Source organism: Cuculus canorus, chromosome 9, assembly GCF_017976375.1.
Source record: "Cuculus canorus isolate bCucCan1 chromosome 9, bCucCan1.pri, whole genome shotgun sequence".
NCBI classification, from domain to species: domain Eukaryota; kingdom Metazoa; phylum Chordata; class Aves; order Cuculiformes; family Cuculidae; genus Cuculus; species Cuculus canorus.
Window position 1 is genome coordinate 25,771,894 of NC_071409.1, and position 14,759 is coordinate 25,786,652.

A 14,759-nucleotide genomic window follows, 5' to 3' on the forward strand; every position below is an offset into this window, starting at 1 on the left:
CACAATGTCTGGTTAAGCATTGCTTTACCATTCACAAAAACCAGACAACCGGTTCATTTGTCACACACTTGCATTTGCCCATTTTGGACACAAGCTGCTTTCTCTGGTTACTTGGAATCATAGAATAGTTTGGGTTGGAAGGGACCTCAAAGATCATCCAGTGCCACCGCCTGCCATGGGCAGGGACACCTCCCACTGGCTCAGGCTGCCCAAGGCACATCCAACCTGGCCTGGAACCCCTCCAGGGATGGGGCAGCCACAGCTTCCCTGGGAAACCTGGGCCAGGGCCTCACCACTCTCATCATAAAGAAATTCTCCCTTGTGTCTACTCTAAATCTGCCCCTCTCCAGTTTATACCCGTTGCCTCTCGTCCTATCACCACAAGCCTTTGTGAACAGCCCCTCCCCAGCTTCTTGTAGCCCCTTTCAGCACTGGAAGCTGCTCTAAGGTCTCCCTGCAGCCTTCTCTTCTCCAGGCTGAACAACCCCAACTCTCTCAGCCTGTCCTTGTATGGGAGGTGCTCCAGTCCTCGGATCACCTTTGTAGACTCCTCTGGACCTCTTCCAAGTACCTGTGAAGAGCGTAAAAACACCTGAGAACAGTCTCTTCCATGCTCACTCCAGCCTGATCCCTGCACGATTTCCTTGTGCGCACCAGAGCAGGCTGCTGAGGAACAGGAGGAGAGCCGGGGTCATGAGCAAAGCATGCAGATATTAGTCACAACTAGAGATGGCAAATGATTTACAGACGGGTGGTTATGAAGCTAATCAACAGTGCTCACATAAGGTATTCACCCGTTAATGAATGACAGAGGAAAGCAGATCAGGAACAGCAGACAGACCACAGGCAGGTTACTTAGCCTCAGCTGTCTACAAAGAACAACCCAAGCAGAGAAGGAAAGGCCAAAGTATGCGATGTGCTACATTTGCCAACAGCAAGATCCTGTAGAGATAGCTCATACTGCCCTAGGAGGGGAAGCACTCGGTGAAACATGCATCACCCACACGGGCGTAGCTCTCCTGGAGATGACAGGCAAGGTTGATTCACAGCACTCCTCCTAAATAGTGTCCTACACTCTGTAATGCAGATAGCTGACAAGAGATAATGGGCACTAAAGAGCAGAAGTGAGATAAAGCACTAAAGAGAAGAGGGAGATAAAGTGCTGAAGAGGAGATATGCATGAGTGCACGCACACACTGAGGAGCAAGCTCTAATACAGAGTATAGGCAGGCTCCACCAGCTCCACTACTGAACCACTACTTCTCATCCTAGAGTATCTGTACTTCAGAAGATTTTCAGAGGTACCAAGTTCTAGAAGCTCTTGGCTGCATCGCTACTGAGCCAGCTGGATAATAAGGGGCAAACTGAGTGGAGACAGCAACTCTGCTGATGTCAAGGGCCCATCATCAGTCCAAGGAAGCGCAGCTCCTGGTGGCTGAGGGTGGAAGGGAGAAGCTTCTGCTCCCCAAAGAAGCAAAAGGAGGGGAAACTCTCCCACAAATCTCTTGTCTGTCTGCTTCTGAACCCACTGACATCCGCTGCAAAGGGTGTTTGCTGCCTCAAGATGATGCAGTATTGGTTTGAGTGACGACTACAAAAGGGATAGAATCATAGAATCACCAGGTTGGAAAGGACGCACTGGATCACCGAATCCAACCATTCCTAACAATCCCTAAACCATGTCCCTCAGCACCTCATCCACCCATCCCTTAAACACCTCCAGGGAAGGCGACTCAACCCCCTCCCTGGGCAGCCTCTGCCAGCGCCCAATGACCCTTTCCATGAAAAATGTTTTCCTGACGTCCAGTCTAATCAGGCCATCTTCCCTCTCTGAAGGGAAAAGGCCCAGATTCCTCGGATTCATTAGAAGGCATTTCTGTCCAGCTGTTCCTTTCAAAACACTTGTGAAAACAACAGCCTTAGGAGCTATCAGCATCTTGTTGGCTGAGTTTGTGCACGACATACCTGGTGCACACACACACAAGCTGCTTTCCTGTCAAGTCCGATACCAGTTACCCGTTAACAATGGCAAATGCACCCAACGTGCTCCAGAAAAATCTGGTCCTCTTTGCCTGAACTGTAGCAACAAAAACTGACCTCAAAAAGAGCCTGCAAGTTCTTCGACTTAATATTTCAGTGCTTCCTGGTCAGAGCTGTTCAGATCAGAAGCCAAGAGACTATCTTGTCATCCTGTGTCTTCTAACTGCTTCCAGCAAATATAGCTGCTGTCTTCCACATCCACAAGGCCTCCACAAATAGAATGTAGCTGACAATTTCATCCTTACAGAGACTTTGTCTATTGGTATTGCATCATCGATCAGCAGAATAAGGCTTTTCTATCATGTCTGATGGGGAATAGGAGCTTCAAAAAGTGCAGAGCTACATGAGGATAGTTTATTCTAGTCTTTTGCTTATGCCTGGCCAGAGCAGGAGGCTTGACCCCACAGCGCTGACTACAGGGGACACACCTGGGATGGGCTTCTTCAGGGCTGACCAGGTTCTTCCAGCTGTGAGGAGGAAGGGATGGCTTTCTCTCCTTGCTCAGTGTACAGGCTACTGCAGCCGGGCTTGCCACCAGCCAAGAAGGACAGGGAATACTTCTGAAGACCTGCCCTGCCCTCAGCACAGGGGGCTGACCGTGGCCACAGAAAGATTTTTGACACCACGGATGGTGCCCTGGCCTTCTCTGCCAACTGCTGCTGCATTTCCCATCCCTTTGGTCCCTTTACACCCTCCTCTTCTGCTGCCACCGTTGGTCTGTGCTCTCCTGCTTTGGCTCAAGCAGTGTGTGGTAGCACATAACTTGAAGAGCAGGAGCAGGGCAGAGGGAGTGCCAGGAGAGCTCGTGCCCTTTTACTCCCTTCATGTCCCTCCTGGGAAGACAACAGTTGCTCACACATAGCTACGGTGCGGATACTGCACAGAGCAGCAGACCATGAATTAAAATAGCAGCAAGGCTGACAGTACTCACATGTCTCAGAAAAGAAAGGTGATGTGGAATTGGCTTGTTCATCTTTTCCATGACAGGAAACATCTCAGCTCCTGTACCAGCACAAACATCGCCTGCCTCAACCATTCTTTGCAAATCACAGTACCCTGCCTCAGAGCCGCACAAATAAGGAAAACTACAGTATTCCTTTTGCTTTGTATGGAAAGAGCTCAAAATGCAATAAAATCCAACCTCTGTGTTGTTCTCAGTACACTCCAAAGCGTTCAGCTGCTCACTGTATCTCGTGTTACAGCCTGTGGATGTACCAACCTTCTAAGTAAAGCAAGCTGGTCACCAAGCAGTCAGCTGCTGCAGCTCCTGCGGGACGGGCAGCCTGTCCGGGATGGACAGCCTGTCCAAAGCCAGCAGCTCATGGGCCAGCAGAGGCTGCCCACGACAAGGACAAGAGGGGCCATCAGCCAACCTGCCTCGGTGGAACAAACCTCTTCCGTTTGCTATCCAAATCTATTAACAGCAGAGTAAAGAGGCAAGAAAGACAAAGGGTAACCAGTTCTCTCAAGTCCTTACATAGCACTGCCTTAAGCTACTATTTTTCAATTACTTTTCTGCTTTATGGCCCTTGGAATAAGAGGAAAAAGAGAGGCAAGATGCAGAAAACAATCAGTTTCTTTTTCAGCTTCTCACGTGTTCACACCAAACCAGAGCTTGGATCAGGGACGCTCCCAGTAGGACTGAGAAACACATTCAAAGCCTTGTGAAAAACTGTTTTTACAGGACACAGGTTGTTATGGAAATTAAAAGCAAAGGGTACTAAAGCACAACAACGTTCTGAAAGGCACCTGCATCAGAAAATTCCTATGGCATTTCAGACACCTAAAAGAAAAGTTTGACTTCATATCGTTAGTCAGCAATAGCTTAACGAAGAAACTATAAACGAATCCCAGGGATTTTGATTGAAGGTGGAATCTGGCGGTTACAAATCTTGCTGCAGCGAGCTTCATAAACCTGAAAACAACAGAAAGGACAGCAATGAACATGTCAGGGTAAGAACCATTGGGGAGACAAAGATAAGTCAGATTTATTAAAACTAGGATGGGATACAACCTTATCCTTGTTTTAAATGGCTCTGAGCTGCAAAGTCCCTCCATGTTTTGCCCCAAGGTGGCTAACCCGCATCTCCCTTTGGCCTGCCCAGAAACACCATCAGCCTGAGAAGGAGACAAGGTCAATTCTGGCAAGGTGACACAGCCCGTGTCCTGGGCTGCATCCAAAGCAGCGTGGCCAGCAGGGAGAGAGGGGATTCTGCCCCTCTATTCCTCTCTTGTGAGACCTCATCTGGAGTATTGCTTCCAGTCCTGGAATCCTCAACATAAGAAGGAGATGGAGCTGTTGGAATGGGTCCAAAGGAGGCTACAAAGATGATCCGAGGGCTGGAGCACCTCCCGTATGAGGACAGGCTGAGAGAGTTGGGGTTGTTCAGACTGGAGAAGCGTCTCCAAGGAGATGTTATAGTGACCTTCCAGCACCTGAAGGGGCTACAAGAAAGCTGGGGCTCCGAGATAGAACGCATATCATCAGCATCACGACCCACACATGCAGATCTCTGGAGAGCTCTCCCTCCAGCCACGCTGCTCATTGTCACCCCTGTAGCCAGCAGGACCAAGCAGCGCGAGCACGGTCAGGGGCCTGCCTGTCTCCTCACACCTCAGCAGTTCATGCTCCAGCTTCAAAAGTTCTTGTTAAGGACTGAAATACGCCAATTTTTTTTCCTGGATGCAGGCTCAGTCCTGGATGCTATTGGGAATACTAAGAAGGAGGTGGCAGCGAAGGTCATTTCCCTTCCCACAAATGGCTTGAACTTGCTTTTTTTGTGTTAGTTTTCGTTTCATTTGGCTGTACTCCTAATTTAGACAATGAATTAGCTAGATTTTTTTAAGTGATTAAATTCTTTGTATTTCTTATTAAAAGCTGGATCAAAGAGCATTGTATTTAGTGGTTGCGTACATGGCTTTGTGGTAGCAGGTACCTGTGTTTGGCCGCAGTGTCACAGCCTGCCTCTTCACTGCAAGTGAAGACTTTCCATGGCGAAACAGCATTCGCAGTAACACGCTGTGTCTTCAGCCCCAGCAGAACAAACTGTAAGTTTACTGTAATGTACCAGCTGTTCCGGATTTCTTTCTAACCTACATTATTTCCAGCATGGAGGTTTCAGCAGCTATAATTTTACTTCAGGCAGACTGTGATTTTTCCCCACATCAAGCACCAGTTTGCACAATAACCCAGCAGTCCCATAACCAGGCTCCCGATTTCAGAGGTTCGAGTGAGGTCTCCAATCCTGGTCCCAGGCTGTCACAAGTATCAGATATTTGCATATATATGAACGCGGTGCACAATTACCCCAAAGCTGGTGCATGCCTGTGTCTTCTGATCTTGGTTCTGCTCTTGGGTTTATTGAGTAGGTGGCACACTATGTAAAGGCTTTGATATCTAGCGCTGAAGGATAAATAAAACCAAAAGACCGATATTTGATAAAAATTTAGCCATCAAAACACAAAAGCAGGAGAATACATGGGTAGAAATCTAAATTTCCGATCACAGTAAACGCACGTTACTTTTATGGGTATTAAGTGATCTACGTGGGCCTGGAAAAAAACTCTTCTGGAACAAAGCAGCTCAGAGCTCCCATGGTTTTCCTTACAACCCAAAGACTAGCTGTGAAACAAGAATAAAGCAGCAGCTTTGGCGATTTCCTTCCCCGAGTTTCTTAGATTATTGCATAAGGAGACAAAAAACAACCACAACAGACATCTCGCTACCTGCCTCTCTCCTCCTTGCTGTTCTCTCTCAGCTGAGCGCTTCCTTTTTCTTTCCTCCAGCCCCAACTTCATGTTACTGCCAGTTCTGGTTTTCTCTCCAGATGGCAAACATTCATCTCCTGGCTACATTCACTTGCAAGAAGAAACAAGCCTCCTGCCTTGCTCTGTGCAGTATTAAGACAAATGACAGGAGGCTAAACTTCAGTGCTAACCATAAAAGCACCTGATCCACAAAGAAGCTGTGGGGCCAAGCCTGCAGGACAAGCTGCTCTCAGGAGTCTCTGTCCTGTGGGTAAAACACAGAGTACCAGTTTTAAGAGTATTTTACGAGGTAGGCAGAGGCCGATCAGCCAGCATACTAGAGCTAGACGATCAGGGAACCAGCATTAGCAGCCGGGCTGTTCCGTGATGGGAGAGATTTATCCTTTAGCATTAGATGTCGAAGTCTTTACGTAGTGTGCCATCTACTCAATAAACCCAAGACCAGAACCAAGATCAGAAGACACTAGCAGACACGTGGAGATGATAAAGAAAATCCAAGAAAACGACAGATTACAAAGACATCTATAACTCCCACCAAGAGAACTAGACGGAGGATGGAGGCTAGGAGGTGCTCTGCTCAGTGTCTGTTACCCCAAGTCACCACGATGCTCCCCACTTTGAGGGGTTCTCACCTGGGTAAACAACACCCATCCGAGTCAAAGTTTGTCCTCTTTCATAAGAGGCAGCAGCACGGGCCAGCAAAAGAGCACGCAAGTCCGAAGCCACAAGCCTAAAAGTTATCTGAAGACACAAACATATAAGGGAAAAGCCTCTGGTTTAAAACATGGGTTACGAACGCCAAACTGTTGTGCCCAGTACTGTGATCAAATGCCATCCTTACTCCATCAGAGCTTAAAATAGGTTGAGTAACAAGGGAAACAACTGTAAAAATCCTGAGCTGCTGCCAACAGACACACAGCAGGCAGTGGCTCCGGACTGCTTCGCTTCACTTCCAACCATGGTGGTGTTCGTAGAAGGAAAAGCCTCCATTTTGAGTCAGAAACACGCTGAGCTGAGTGGCGATACTGCCAGACAAGAGGGTCATTGGTGAACTACACACTGCAAAGGATCCACGGGCCACAGCGTTAAACCAACCCAGCCCCGGCGTCCCAGGCAGGGCACGCACGCGCCGCACGGTCAGCCTCTTGTGAGCAGCCTTAGCTGCCAGTACACAAGGCAGGAATCCCCTTATTTCATTTACCCAGCCCACAAGACAAAACCTGGGTTCAAGTTGAGGATCCATAACCTTCCCAGATCCTCTGAACTGCCTCTATCGAGCTCAGGTAGTTCTCATGTTTTAGCTATTGACTGCACAGGCTTTGTTAGTGCTGGAGGCTGAGGCTTTGTAACAAGCCCCGGGAGCTCAGTACATTTTGTTCGGAGTGCCAAAGGCACTGAATAACCACTTACATTTGCATGTGCCTAAACATAGCCTAAACACACTGCAAGCAAATAGCAGGATTAGGTTTAGCATTCAAGAGCACAATTAAAAGCAAAAAAACACCCATCAATAATTTGGTACTTTTCCACAAAAAGCCAATATGAATCGGAATCATCAAAAGGTATTTTTGTACTGCAGCAAAATAAAGAATATAAAGTTCGAGATGTTTGCCAAGAACTTCAAAAACCTATTTTTAACCAGTCAGTACATTTTATGAGCTTATCAGTAGATAAGATAAGCTGCTAAATACCATTTCTGGGGTTTAGACATTTTGCCACAGTATGTGTGCAATCTCTGCTGCTGCCTCAGCCCGACTGCTGCTCTCTGCGGCAGCAGCGACAGCTCGCAGAAGTAGCCAGCCTTACAGCAGAACTGCTGCATTATGAATCAGATCATGCTCACCAGGAAAAAAGGCAGGCTGTAGCGTTCAGGGTGGGCTAGAGAGAGCCAAGAGACTCGGGGTGCTATTCTTGGCATTGCCAGTGATTCACCGCGTGACCTTGTCAAAGTGACTTAATCGCTGCATACATCGGTTTTTCGCAGCCTCTTCGTGTTAAACACCAGTAGTGCTGCAAAACACCCCAGAGGCTGCTCGCTTTAAGAGGAAAGGGAAAAAGAGTGAGACTGTCTGAGAAAGGAAGGAAAGAATATGGTCCATGCGGGTGCAGTCACATTTTTTTATTTCAAAGGCAATTTGGGCTGCGTTTGGAACAAAGCCTCTAACTCGAGTAATAAAAGAGAAATTAAGCGTGAAAAAAGGAACAGCATCCCCTTACAATTATTTTGTCCCCTCTGGGTGTTTGATGAAGGAGACATTTATCTAATCGAGCACTCGCGAGGCATCCAGATGCTGTGGAAGTAGATGCCTCTGACACATCTGACTAGATCCACGCTCACAGCATCCCTGTGCGAGGCGGGTAGGACACCGGAGCACTGCTTGGAGCGGAGATAGTTATGGAATACCTGCACAGTTCCAGACAGCCCAACTCGCTGGATCTGGCGATGCGTGCCAGTGTTTTTTTTACAAGATGCTCCGCCTGGTAACAGCGACCTCCCAGCAGTGGAGAGAAATTCCCACTCCCAACTGGTGCGAGGCCAAGCCCCAGGCAGCGGCTGAGGGAGCGCACTGGTGCTGACGCAGCCCTTGCCAAGAGCCCCATCAGCCAGCCCGCGGCGCGGGATGACGGCAGCTGAAGTGTCTCATCAACAGCAGTTTCACTGAAACTCGCTCGGCCGTGCCAGACAGCACGTCATTCAATCCGGCACGCCCTGCATCGCCCCGCAGTGATCTGTGCTGTAGACATGCAACAGCCTCCGGAAGGAAGCACCGGATGGATGTTGAAACCTGAAAGGTCTCTAGGTCACATAAGTCTTCAGCAGGCAACTGCAGAGGTTTCCTCAGCGCAGAGGGGACTGTTATGGTGTATTGGGTTTGGGTAGCAGGGGTGGTTTCTGTGAGAAGATGTTAGAAGTTTCCCCTGTGCCCAACAGGGCCCCTGCCAGTCAGCTCCAAGATGGACCCACCACTGGCCAAGGCTGAGCCCATCGGTGACGGTGGTAGCACCTCTGGGATGACATAGAAAGGGGGGGAAAAAAAACCCCAAAAACCCAAACTGGGCAACTGCAGCCAAAGAAAAGAGTGAGAATGTGTGAGATAAACAACCCTGCAGGCACCAAGAGAGAGAAGAAGGAGAGGTAAGGAGCGCTCCAGGTGCCAGAGCAGAGATTGCCCTGCAGCAGACCATGGTGAAGCAAGCTGTGCCCCTGTAGCCCACGGAGGGCCCCACGCCAGATCAGGTGGATGCGTCTGAAGGAGGCTGTGACCCCATAGACAGCCCATGCTGGAGCAGGTTCCTGATGGGACCCAAGGAAAGAGAAACCCACACTGGAGCGCATTTGTTGGCAGGACTCATGGCCCCAAGTTCCTGAAGGACTGCAACCCATGGATGTGACCCATGCTGGAGCAATGCGTGAGGAGCAGCCCACGGGAAGGAATCACGCTGGAGAAGTTCATGGAGGACTGTCTCCCCATGGGAGGGACCCTACACTGGAGCAGCAGAAGAGCGTGAGAATTTCTCCTCTGAGGACGAAGGATCGGCAGAGAACACATGATAAACTGACCACAATCCCCATTTCTGTCCCCCTGTGCCACTGCAGGAGAGAAGGTGGAGAATCCGAGTGAAGTGAGGCCTCGAAGAAGGGAGGGATGGAGGTGTTTTAAGATTTAGCTTTCATTTTCTCATTAGCCTCCTCTGATTTGATTGGTAACAAATTAATTCCCCCCCAGCTGAGTCTGTTTTGCCCACGATGGTAACTGGCAAGTGACTTCTCCATCCTTATCTTGACCCACATGCCTTTCAATACGTTTTCTGTCCCCTGTCCAGCTGAGGAGGAGAGTGACAAGTGGTGTGGGCACCTGGTGTCCACCCAGGGTCAACTCACCAAAAACAGCCAAGCCTGTCCTATCCCAATAAAACACCGGCAATGGGCACCTACTTGCTCCCAGCCTCTGTCCAGTAGCACAGCACAGCTTTGGCCGCTGCCCAGAGCCAAACTCCAGCTCTGCGTGACCTCAGGGAGTCATTAGTTCTGCTGCTGCGCTGCGATAGGATTTCATTCCTCCATAATAGAAGGCTCCGATGTGCACAGCTTATCCCCAAACATCCATGCTTCAGTATCAGAATACACCGCAGACCAAATGTGGAAACTGTTTATCTACTGCAGCCGCCTCCGGGCTGACTCAGGTGAGAAACATCCACTCCTCTCTGCTAGACACACCACGTGCTCCGCTGGCCACTGGCCACCCGCATGCCGGAGCCTGGGACTGGAAGGAGGAGAAGGCAGGAGAAGAGATGATTAGAAGACTAACTGGTAGAGTAAAACAGAATTGGAGCACAAAAGAATGTGGGAAAGGGCACGAAACACAAGTTTAAAATCTCCGTAAAATTAGAGGTTGCACAGAACTCTTCAAGGACTACTGGATGGTCTGTGGAAGAAGGAAAAGTTCAGAGACAAAGGCTGCATACATCACAAGCATCAGAAACAGTCACATTTCCTCTCCTGAGACTTCAAAGCAGCAAATAGCCAACAAATACCACAAGAACATTCCGCAGCTGGGGTAGGGGAGGCAGCCCTGAGCCCAGCAAAAGGCTCTGCGTCAGCATCCCCCCCAGCGGGCTCTGCAGCGCTGCTCCTCTCCAAGGCAAACCTCAGCCTCCACTGCAATAAATGGGAATCTCCACAAGGAGAAACGAGAGCCTTTATCTGCTGTGTTCGGGGTGGGGTTGTTTTTTTTGACCACATGCATGAACTCACTGTCATCAGATATGTGAGTCTGCGCCGAAGCCCTTTCCCACAACACCGGCAGCAGCAAACACAACCACTGTCGGATTCCTACGTACAACTTCAAAGCTCAGGCAGGTCCTAAATTGCATCCTGCAGATCTCACAGCTCCACCTCAACATGCCACCTCGTGGTTTATTGGGACAAGCTGTCTCCTCTTTCTGTGCACCACACAATCTCTCGCTTGCTGTTTTCGCTCCTTTACTTCTAGGTTAGCTGTACCTTTGCCAAGCAGAAATACTGCGATTCCCAAGAAAGGAATTGTGACAAATCGCTTCAGACAGCGACAGCAGCTCTGTGACTGATAACACACGGTACAGCGAGGCTTCTGGACAGGGACTGTCATTCCCATTTTACAGAGAGGAAAAGAAGCCCTTCCTGAAGGCAAGGACACAAAATGGCACTAAGTGACCAAATCAGCTGCTTTTCAACACCAATAATCCCTTGCGTTTGCTCTGCATTTACCACATTAACCCCACAGGGACACAAGTTATTGACTCCCTCCTTCTCTGTGCTCTGTAACAGCCACAGACCTTCTCACCTCATCCCTTGCTCAGTCACCAAACACCCCGTTATTGACACCCTCTGATGAATCAATTGCACAATTAACTCAATTCAGTTAAACTCAGGGCAATTATTGTACCTACACCTGACTTGAAGTCCTCTGCTGCTTCTCCAGGAGGCTCTGTGTGCTTCCTCCACTGTGGTTTTCCCCCTAACTGTATCACTAGAGCAAACAGAACACATCATGCCTCTGCAAAGCATCTCTGCAAAGCAGTGGAGTGGCGATCATGAGTCCCATCACCACATTCATTGCCCAAACATCTGCTTCAAAAGTCTCAGAGCTGCAGAGATTACACAAATCCTAAAGGAAAGAAAACCACTCGTGCCACTGGAATAGCATGCCTGATGGCATCCCTGCTCCTGACAGAGCTCAGGGACACCCTGGGGACCCAGCGTGGGCCCTGGAGCCAACCTGCCCAAAGAAGTGAGCATGCAGCCAGCTACAGCCTGAACCTGCAGCAGAAATTCCTCATGCAGACATCCTCAGCGTGTGCTGGGTGTAAGGCAGCTAACTCTTCCCTGTGCAGTGCTACAGGCTTGGGGAAGAGCAGCTGGAAAGCTGCCCAGAGGAGAAGGACCTGGGGGAGTTGATTGACAGCAGCTGAACATGAACCAGCAGTGGCCCAGGTGGCCAAGAAGGCCAATGGCATCCTGGCTTGGATCAGAAGTGGCATGGCCAGCGGGTTCGGGGAGGAGTTCTCAAGAATTCTCACCAGAGCTGGACCACAAAATCACAGAGTGGTTTGGGTTGGAAGGGACCATTAAAGTCCAACCAGCCTCCAACGCCTCTGCATCGAGCAGGGAGAGCTTCAACTCAACCGAGTTGCTCAGAGCATCGTCAGACCTGACCAGTAATGTTTCCAGGGAAGAGGCATCAATCACCTCACTGCGTCAGTACTTCACCACCATCACCACAATTATTTTTCCCCTTATATTTAGACTAAATCTCCCCTCTTTTAGTTTAGAACCATTATTCCTTGTCCTATCTGTCCCCAACTTTCATATAGACCTCCTTTAAGTGCTGAAAGGCCACAGTAAGGTCTCCCCAGAGAGGCTTCTCTTCTCCAGACTGAACCAACCTCTCGCAGCCTTTCCTCATAGGAGCTCTAGGACAGGCAGAGATGTTGTTTAATAGTTTGCCCTCCTCTTCTCTCTGACCAGCTGAGCATAGACATTGTGATCCTACCTGAAATAAGCAGGCTGTGGTATAGGGTTAAGGGAAGAGTCAAGGTCTAAGTGCACACTGCCAGATGGACCACCTAAATGAGCAGGAAGCTCTGCCTCAGACCACAGCCACCTGTGATTTAAGGCCAGCCTTAGCTAGCTCTGACAGCGAAACAAGCCTCTGCTGCACCCACAGCAGGAATCGCAGCAGCAAGAGCAGAGAAATATTTCACCAATCTTGTAAGTGAAACAGTGTTGGGCTTGAAGGTTGCAGTGGCCCTCCAGGATAAGTAACTGGTAACATGTACCAGCAGCCAATTCACTGACACATCGGACACGTCACCGCATTACTGCAGGCTCTGCTCACCTGGCGATTATTCATAGCACAAAGGCTTACCTTCATGAACTCCACAGCGTAACAGGAATGCATCACCGTAGGTACAGTCACTTTCTCATCATTTAATTCGAGACACTGAGCACAAGTGTCCGGAGTCTAAAGATTTTTGTCTTGGCTTCGGTTTCATACAGTAAGAGAAGTGCAAGCAATATCTTTTTTGAAGAGCGAGCTTGGGCCACATTCTCTGCTGAATTGGAGCTCCTCTACTTCTCCTTCAACTCAGCCCCTGCTTTGATCCCTTCACTCAGGGATGCAGAAAGACTGCAAAGCTTTCTGTAACCAGCTGAGGACTCCACCAGCAGTGTCTAGTCACCTCCATCACCTCTAGTTTTGTAAGAGAGCTGGAACGCTCCACACACAATATGGGATGCAATGGGGCAGTAGTCACTAGGGAAGGATATTAAATTAACACGCAACCTTGCCCCTGCTTAGCTGGTTGGAGATCCGTTTCTGCAAGGGTCTTTAAAAACAGCAAATAAACTGGTAGCCACAAATAGAAAATGAGCTTTTGCAGGTGGCAGCTTTTAGGGGACTGGCAATGAGCCCTGGGCTGTTTCAGCGGCCAACACCTGCCTGTGAACAACCAAAAGGCATGGCCAGATGATCCGGCTACAGCAAGAGGGGACTGATCATCCCAGCTCGCTCTCAGCCAGCAAGAGGACACACAAACACCTTCTCCCCAGCCTGGTTGTATTTGCTTATCATCTGGTCCAACAGGTCTGGTTGTTGATGGAGATCCTACAGCCTCCAGCAACACAGCCACCAGGGATCCCCACCGCCAGCCTTGCTGGCAGGCTGAACATCAGGGCAAACGGCAAAGTCAGAGTCCAATTTAATTCCTTGGACTGGGCTTGACGCAGGCAAAGAGTGTAGATGGGGGCATGTGGGAGCTCGCAGTAGCCCAGGAGGATGGGAAGAAGGGGCTTGGAAAGCTCTTCACGGAGGCGGCGCAATGAAGGCCACACCACCTGGCAGCGATGGGAGCCAAACCTCACGCTTAACAGAGGCGAGGTGACATCCTTCACTCTCCTTCCCGAGCACGTGGAGACTGTTTTCCATTTATACCAAGGCCTTGGGCAGTGAAGAGCATGCAGGAAGCCTCAAAGAGGCTGAATGACGTCCCTTTTCACCACAAACGTCAATCCTGCTATGGCTTCCTATAAATAAATAAAAAGCCTGCTACCGTCGCTTTTTTTTGTTGCTGCTTATATGCCAACATAAATGTGGAAAACACAAATTATACATAACATTGTTAGCATTTTTTCAACTAAACCAACTTTTGAAGCAGATAATGCATAGGAACTTCAGTACTAAACAAAAAAAAACCCCTTGTTGAATGATATATTTGATTTGTTTGCCATTGCGAGACCTAGCAGACCAGTTAATTGGGTGCGAAACTACGCAGAGGTAGAAAATAAACAGATAAAGCCAACTAAAAACAAGTTATCATTTTATATCTAAAAGATATGTTGTTTCTGCTAACGTGGCTAACATTTGCCAGCCCGTCTCTGTGAGCCAGGACTATCCCAAGTCTTGCCAAGACCAGCCTATCAAACCAGAGGTTTCTTGGCTTGGCAAAGTGACTCATGCTTGAAAGTCAGCACAGCTCTTTAATGCCCAGTTGACAGTAGAAATAAAGCAAGTCCTCACAAGGCTTCGTTTCTAGGCCAAAATCCACACTTAAAATCCACAGGTTAAAGTTGTGCAGGCCTGGGAGGAAGGTTACAACCACGCGTCTGAGCCCCAAGGCTCATCTTAGAGCTTCCACCCATCTCCCTCCGGCAGCGCAGCAGCAAGAGCGAAGCAGAACAGCAGCGCCGTGACTTCATACGTAATGAGAAGGCGAAACAACTGTACAAAGGTTGGTACAAAGTACGTATTTGCTTCCATTACAACCTACATTGTGTGAAGACCCAAGGTGTTGCCGAGACGTGGGTTCAAATGAACTCAAAGAAAAAATAAATAATTAAAAAAAGAAAAAAAAAAATCAGTCACTGCTTTACAGTCAAATTTGTGCAAAGAAACCAACCTGTAAATGCTAAA

General features: G+C 48.9%; 1 protein-coding gene across 4 annotated transcripts in view; it reads right to left on the reverse strand.

Annotated features, from left to right (window-relative positions):
• The window catches only part of LOC128852993 (uncharacterized), a 63,239-nt gene that overhangs the window by 26,349 nt on the left and 22,131 nt on the right, over positions 1 to 14,759 (reverse strand). For 2 of the 4 annotated variants that reach the window (XM_054074008.1, XM_054074006.1), the window contains exon 1: positions 572 to 1,582. The exons of 1 other annotated variant lie outside the window; for it this stretch is intronic. In XM_054074008.1, the coding sequence (XP_053929983.1) occupies positions 572 to 612 (41 nt within the window). In that variant the 5' untranslated portion in view covers positions 613 to 1,582. Of the gene's footprint in view, positions 1 to 571; positions 1,583 to 3,789; positions 6,169 to 14,759 lie in introns of those variants that run through there. One more of the 4 variants, XR_008451162.1, reaches the window with a different exon arrangement.